We start from the raw sequence: 8,054 nt of genomic DNA on the forward strand, positions 1-8,054 counted from the left end.
ATAGTAGTAAATGCTGGACTCTAACGAGACAACAAGAGCATAAAATTGAAGTAGCAGAGATGAGAATGTTACGATGGATGTGCGGACATACACGTAAAGATAAAATTCGAAATGAGCACGTACACAAAAAAGTGAGGGTGGCACCTATTGAGGAAAAAATGATAGAAAATCGATTGAGATGGTTTGGGCATGTACAAAGAAAACCAAGGGAGGCACCAGTGAGAAGAGTGAAACATATAACTTTGAGTTCGATTAAGAGAGGTAGAGAAAGGCCTAAGAGAACACTTTTGAAAGTTATTAAACGCGATCTCTTAATTAATAATATTATTAAAAGCTTGATAAATGATATAGCACAATGACGTCTTACAATTCATATAACCGACCTCACCTAATGGAATAAAGGCTTGTTGTTTGTTTGTTTGTCTGTCTGTCTAAAATTGCAATTAATAATATTTTTCAATAAATACCTAACTTAGAATCAAAATTATAAATCATTTTTATAAAAAATGTCTGAAATTGCAATTAATAATATTTTTCAATAAATACCTAACTTGGAATCGTAACTAATAATTTTTTTTAATCAAGACCTTTATTAAATAATGATAAACATGTAAAAAGACTCCAACTTTGATCTCCAAGAAATACTTGAATTTAATTCACCCACTCTATTTTTATCCGACTGAAATGCAGTAAGATGGGAGAAAAAACAAAACAAGCTACAACAAATAAATCCACGGCTTCTTTTCTATCTATCTATGTATCGAGTATTTCTGATGATCCTTGAATATAAAGCAATTATATATATATATATATATAGGTGTGGCAGGCAGATGAACAAATAATAGAAATTGTATTTTTAAGAGATGAATTATTCCTACAAAACGAAACTCTAATGCAGCAGCCAAAGTTTCAAACCCTAGCGTCAAATACTCTGCAAACTTTACTTTGAAACCAAAGTTAAATTTTCATTTTGCCTTTCCTTTCTTGGAACCTCCCTTTTTAGAAGACTTCTGAATTTTTTTCTGAGGTTTCAATTTGCTGCCGGTTGCCGAAGCAGCCTTCACTTTCTCACTCCTTTGCCTTTTCTCTTTCTTCACATTGTATGTCTCCACAGCCTAGTTTCCAAAATAACACAATTTAATAGAAAAAAGTAAATTTCAGTAAAAATTGGAAACAAAGTTATTAAACGAAAAATTCTTATATGAACTTGGTGCACAATGTCATCTATGATTTATCCAATAAAAAATATCATGTTAGTACCAATTCAATCAAATAAAATCTTGTGTTATTGTTTTTAATGACTTTATTTTCAGAATTTCTTTTCTTATTTTCTCTCTCACATCATTAATGACAGAATAAATTTATATTGACCCCCATCTAACATGGCATGTTTTTATTGGACAAATCATAAATAATAGGATGTACTGGGTCCACATAAGAATTTCTCACTAAATGAATAATGCATACCTTGTCAACATTAAGAGTTTCATGGGAATGCCTAGAGAAAATCTTGTTCAATACTTTCTCAGTTTGCTCCTTCTCCCGTGATATAGCCCCTGATCCTTCCACAACTTGCAGGAACTGGACAAAATAAAACAAAGCACAGCAATTTACCATTTCACTTACATACAAGCTTCAGCACAAAAATATTATTCCTCCATTTCTATTTATAAGTCACATTTAACTAATTAACATAATTTGAGGTAGTTTGCTAAAATTAGCCGAAGTACCCCATTTTTCAAACCAAAAGAAAATATTTCGTACTCCAATCACGCTCATCCCTCTCAGTCCCTCTCTTCTCCATGATTATTCAACTATATCCATACCAATAGCATTATTGGGGGAAAAAAATATCAATTGCTTCACAGATATTTCAGAATGATTTATAAATAAGAACATAAAAAGCATGTACTCCCTTTAATTTCCATTATAAGGCACTATTAACTACTCCACCAGAACTAAGGAATGACAGTTAATTCATTAAATACGTTTTAAAATGAATAATTTTTCCAACTTTACCCCTGTTTCAAATGAGACATACATACACACTACACAGTATATAATTAGCCATATAATTAAATTTACATTAAGGGTAAAATTTAAAAATGGTAATAACTAACCCTTCACATGCCTTAAATTACGAACAAAAAAATCCTTCTAAAATATTCCCTATAATAAAGACCGGAGGAAGTAAAACTTATAAATAAGAATGGAGGTAGTATCATGCAAGAGGATAAGCATACAACCTTGCGATATTTGCCATTATGCGGTGCAGCCTTTTCACCTGGCAACTTCTTGTCAAATTTCCCACCACTAGCTGTTGCAGTTGCTGCCAATCCAGCTACACTACCTAGTTCATCCTTGGGGACTTTCTTGGGTGCTGTTTGAGTTCCAGTAATAGGCAAAGCTGTAGCAGCCAGTTGAATATGGCTGCATAGGAAGTGACTCAGTTTCTCAAAATTTGGAGGATGGGCAAGACAGATAGGATTTAAAAAAAAAAGGATTGTATTGAGCAGTAAGTAGTTAATGTGCCAACAATAACAGATCTGAAAGATGATCAGTTTAGAGTTGATAGTATCAGGTTACCTGCTAGAAAGATAACCTGACTTTTACTATAGCAAACTATATAGCCAAGATGAGAAACAGAATTTTATCATAGAAACGAATATAAGTGGGATACACCCAATAAGGCATAAAATAGAAGCTGTATACAACTACTATGTTTTCCACCAAATGAAGAGTCCTGAATTTCTGTGCTATTAACACCTCAACAACTAATTGAAAGTTTAGAGAAAAAACTTGGTAAAGCACCAACTTTGGCAGCTTGTTTCAAGTTCTTCAGCCTATTGCTTTCTTGTTTTTCAATTTTTTTCTCCTTATTTTCTTTTCTTTTGGCAAAAGGATCTTCGTTTGGATCTGCAAAATGTTAAGATCTAAATCAGTAATAGCAGCAAGTGCACACATGAGCAAGCATGTACAGTAGAGCATTGATTACACGTTTTAAAAATAGCATTGAATGAGATATTTAAATCATGTCCATCAATGTTTGGGAAACATGTATCAACTTAGCAATATCAGACTATGCAAGAAGTTTGATTTATACTTGAGAATTTATAACAGACTACCCTCAAAAAGGGTTGTAGAAACTCTAATGGCTGGCTGGACCAATAAACTAATAAACTGGTTGGAGTCAAGCCTGATCTATCATGACACCATTAAAATGAACATAATTTATGATATAGCTCAACTAATTGACACCTAACTCTTTAATTTACTTTAATGGATGCAAATTCAGTATTTGTCTTAAGAGGGGAAGGGGGAAACTCTGCTACAGCTTAGTGCATTTACATATAGCCAACACTGTTATACACTGCTCATTAGTGTTGAGCAGCAATTTAAGCTTGATTGGGAGTTTTGAGGAGACTGGACACTGGAATGGGCTCATCAATCATATTGAGGTCAAATGGGATGGAGGAAATAACTCATCCATCCAGACTGAATGAAAAGATGATAATTCACCACTATCCACTGTTTAGACATCACAATGTCATCAACGGTGTGAGGTGGATTTGAGGAGAGGAATTCACTATACTCCCTTCCGATGCTAAATCTTCCAAAACAAATCAGCACATGTTGAGGATTTTCAGAAAGAGGGAAATGAACAGATAGATAGATAGAGAGAGAGAGAGAGAACTCAATCCAGTCCAACCTGAGCAGGAATCTTAAAATTGTCACGTAGGATGAGTGAAAATGGGCTCCAAACCATCCTAACCTATCCCATCCCATCAGCTATCAATAATTGGGATACTAAGCCTATGCCAGTAAGTCCATTCCACCAATTAAGCCCCATAGTTCCTTTAACGTAAGATTAAAAAATTACAAAGATGTGTTGTTCTACACAACATCTGACTTTCAGTCATGAACCTTAATATGTCCCAAAAAACATTTCATATTAACAATCAGGCAGTACTTATTGATCAAGTGTTATCAAAGCTCTTGACGAAACAAGAGCAAAACAACATATAGTTAAGAAATTGCAATAAATTCCAATTCTAAATGTTGTTATGCATAACTAATGATAAATATTAAATAATTACATAATACAAAAAATACAAAACTCATACTAACATATATTAACATCATATTTATTTAATGTTATATTAAAATTGACACATAAAAATAAAAAGTGAATATATAATTATTCGCTAAATCCTATGCAGTCGCAGGTCTTGATGAAAGATGGTTTATGAAAATAACTGTTTGTAATCAAAACAAAAGTCAAGTTTTAGTTGGGGAAAAAGACAAATTAGTTTGACAAAGCTCAGTAGGGGAAGAAATTCAGAATGACTTAGTTTAAATAACACTTTTATTTTTACAGTATTGGAGTAAAAATAACTTAGAAATTATCAGAAGTAAGCAATGTAATAATGTATTATTTCCTAATTTAAAAAAAACAAAGCTCAAAACACAGAAAAATGTCCTATGATTTACCACTTAACCTGTCATTATGTCTATTCCACTAATAGTTCTGATCTTACAATTTATCATTTTATCTATAGTGCTCTGATTCCAATTATTTCCAAATTACTGATTCTTGAATGTCAAACTGTTCTTTCTCATATTTGTCATGACTTCTCTAAAATTAAAAATATTATTCTAATACATAGATTGGTGCCAAACAGTAAAGTGAAAACAGTGCCACTTGTGTTTGACCGTGAAGTAAATATATAGTTTGAGTGATTTACATGACAGCTCCGAAAAAAAAAAGAAAAAATAATTACCATCATTTGGTTTTGCCTCAATAATAGGTATAGCCTCTTCATCATTTGCATGATCATATCCAAATCTGCGTTTCCAGGTTCCAGACTGCTCATCGTATACAATCTTGTCTTTCTTGCGCTTTTGTATGCCTTTACAGCAACATAATAGAGTTTATTTGTTGAGATTAGGAAATAACAAGGCCTAATTTCACTACATCAAAGCATAAAAGCACAAGGTAACAACAATGTATTAAAGTTCTCTACCACATAAATAACTTGTAATTTGTTTGTGGCGTATGTGGGATGACTGACCTTTCTTTTGGGCAAATAGTTCCCATTTTGTTGGAGGCTTTGGCCTTGGAAGCTGGAAACATTATAACACTTCATGAGCAAAAAATGCTTTTGCAAGGAATACAAAACCAAAAAACAAAATAACAGAGTCATGGAATTGAATTAAAGATAAACAATACCTGGGTGATTGTTTCAAATTACATATCATTTCACTATGAAATTTTATAACTCTACTGAAGCTCCTTTCATTACTTCTTTAAAACAAAATCATTTTTACAGAGTTTACATGGAAATACATAGTTCTATGAAAGTTGTTGAACGAAATCTCTTAGTTAATAATATTCCCAAAAGTTTGGTTGATGATAAAGCACAATGGCATCATGCACCTAGTAAGATAAGGCCTGTTGTTGTTATACATAAAAACAAACTTCTAAACTAATGAATTAAATACAACAAAGACAGGAAGAATAGATTATCTGATTCTTTCTTGTCTGGATATAGTTCAACACAATTACTCATAGAACCAATTTTAATATGGTAGTCTTGTTGCTTCAAAGCAATGCTAGATGTCACAAAAGTCAATACATAGAAATATACTGTCTAAAGGGTGACTAAAAAATTTTCAAGAGAACTTTCAGTAAATCCATTATCCATCTACTCTACATGCTAGGAGAAGTTAACTTTCCTTGCAGTGAAAATTGCAATTCATCATAGATAAAGATTCAAATTGTGAGGCTTTTGGGCTAGAAGTGCACATGAACATATGATTTACATCTGATTCCAAAAAGCTACTTTTAAAAAAAAAAAATTCTTTGTTCTTTGTCCAAGTATGAAGTAAAAGAACTTACATGCTTCTCTCTAGGCAATCGTGTCACTGGCGGTGGTAGCTTGACAAGCGGTCCATCTATGTCTTCTGTAGATGGTAAATGAAAGAGACTATCTGCAATAGCTTGAACTAACTCAGTGCCCTTTTGCAGACATTCGTTCACCAGCTCCTCCCTGCGTTCATTGAATACAAAAAGGTTCACCAAAGGCAATAAGTAATGAGCCTCCTTGTCATATGCTAATAGGAAGTAGGAACCACGAGAAGGATATACAAACAATATAATGACATAGAAGATAAGGAGAAAAAGGAGTGATCAACCATCAGAACTGACTAGCGGGCCAGTTAAAATCTATAAAATATTACAACGTAAACTCACTGTTTCTTTACAAACCTTCAAACAAAGGCAACTTTAGACGAATTAAAAATGGATAGGCATTATACATATTGAAGTTTAATTACTTTCGCCTCTCCACATGAAATGCCAAGTTCCCTAAAGATCACTCAATTTTGCAATTCTTCCCTGTATTCGGGTATGACGCTATGCCAAATTATGTTTATGATTACTTTTTTTTTTTTCCAAATCAACCAGGGAAAGTGACAAAAGAGTTGACGGGGGTTGATACAGAATTGTAATTCTGTATGAAAGAGAAAATAGAGAAGAACAGGAGAGATTGGAGAGAAGAACAGAGAAGAGAGAAGAATAGAGAGATTGAGAGAAAGAGTAATAAAGAGACAAGAGGGTTCATTGAATAATATGCAAATTGTATTGATGACTTAGCATGGGATTTACAATGAGATAACAAGTATTTATAGGCTTCTAATATGGGATTTGGGGTCTCTCCACTTTTTTTTCCTCCATTTTCCTCCATTTTCCCCATCTCCACCATTCATTAATTTTATCATGTAAAAAAATTATTTAATAAAATAATTTAAATGGTGGGGATTGGAGAAATGGAGGAAAATGGAGAGGAAAAAATGGAGAGACCCCTCTCCCATATGGCTCGCTCTCTCATAACTAACCTAACGGCTAGTTCCTAATAAGTAACTAAGTCACAATTACAATTACATAACGGGGGTCCAACAGCAAGCATCAAACAATCAACCACAAATGAAGACAACGAAAAAAAAGAAAACTAATCACAAGGATAAAGTTAAAAAAAAATGCACAGCGTTCTCAATAAAAAAAACAAATTGGAAAAAAAAAAAAGGAGGGGAACTTACAAGGATTAGATAAGAGAAAACACGAACTGAGGTACAAAATAACAGAACCTGAAAGAAGGCTGAGAAGAGAAGTTATGGTTAGGGTTGAACACCATGAGGTGACCGAGGTCAACTTGAAAATGACTCTGAGCCTCCATCTCCACCGGCAGGACCATGCACAACGTGCAGAGGGGAAGATTCAACGAAGCAAATAGAGCAAGAGATTGCTACAGTACAAGAGTTCTCGTCAGTTCCGAGCTGTGGTCAGAAACAAAGGAGAGAGTGAACGGTAGCTAAACTGCGAAAGTTTCCTCCTCGGAAGTCAATTGCTGATTGAGAGCACTAGATCGAAATCTGGAAGACTGGAACTGCCATCGCTGTGGTTCTGGACTCTGGACTCTCAACTCTTCTCTTGTTCGGTTCAAGTGCGCGAGGTCGAGTGCTTGCGACTTGCGAGGGAGAGAACAGAGAAGAGCGATGCCGTGATCGTGAGGGACTGAAGATTGACGACGAAGGTGAAGCCGATGGCGAAAACTGAAGAGTGAAGAGAGATGAGCGAAGTCGAAGACACAGAAGATTGAAGTCTGAAGACGTGTAGGCCACTGGCGGTGAACCCGTAAGGGACTGAATGTCTGAAATCTGAATGTGGAGGCTGCAAGTCTGAAGCTGAAGTCATGAGGCTAGGATAACAATGAGATTTAGCTTTGTCTTTAGTAAATAAAAATAAAAAATAAAAAATAAAAAATATATATACGAGCTTAGACGCAAGGCTTGTCCATCTAAGCTCATTTAAAACGGAGTCTATTAAGACTAGTTTTTTAAGTCTGAATTCTAAGATTACACATGCAAGCACAGCCCTCTTATCAAAATATGGTTAAAGAAATCATGAATATCATGGTACTCATCACATTTTCACAAATTTATTCCACTTGCATAAAATTTCCAAAGCATATCAACATTTCATGATTATAAAAAAA

At 34.1% G+C, this 8,054-nt stretch overlaps 1 protein-coding gene across 1 annotated transcript; it reads right to left on the reverse strand.

The window, feature by feature from the left end:
- Nucleotides 1–831: 831 nt before the first annotated feature.
- On the reverse strand, nucleotides 832–7,749 carry LOC129306013 (ribosome biogenesis regulatory protein homolog). The gene is made up of 8 exons (XM_054946306.1): nucleotides 7,147–7,749; nucleotides 5,900–6,050; nucleotides 5,073–5,124; nucleotides 4,782–4,910; nucleotides 2,802–2,916; nucleotides 2,247–2,433; nucleotides 1,468–1,581; nucleotides 832–1,115 (listed from the first exon to the last, which is right to left on the reverse strand). The coding sequence occupies exons 1-8, from the start codon at nucleotides 7,251–7,253 to the stop codon at nucleotides 966–968; spliced, it is 1,005 nt and encodes a 334-aa protein (XP_054802281.1). The 5' UTR covers nucleotides 7,254–7,749; the 3' UTR covers nucleotides 832–965.
- Nucleotides 7,750–8,054: the final 305 nt, after the last annotated feature.

Source organism: Prosopis cineraria, unplaced genomic scaffold, assembly GCF_029017545.1.
Source record: "Prosopis cineraria cultivar Desert tree isolate PC_DT_omini unplaced genomic scaffold, ASM2901754v1 PC3, whole genome shotgun sequence".
NCBI classification, from domain to species: Eukaryota; Viridiplantae; Streptophyta; class Magnoliopsida; order Fabales; family Fabaceae; genus Prosopis; species Prosopis cineraria.

Bases quoted from the DNA above. Each gene is read 5' to 3' on its own strand.
- LOC129306013 (XM_054946306.1), bottom strand. From the start codon at position 7,253: ATGGTCCTGCCGGTGGAGATGGAGGCTCAGAGTCATTTTCAAGTTGAC. The intron at 1,582-2,246 runs GTTGTATGCTTA...TATTTTGTCCAG, and splicing joins ATAATGGCAAATATCGCAAG to TTCCTGCAAGTTGTGGAAGG. The intron at 1,116-1,467 runs GTATGCATTATT...TTTGGAAACTAG, and splicing joins AAACTCTTAATGTTGACAAG to GCTGTGGAGACATACAATGT.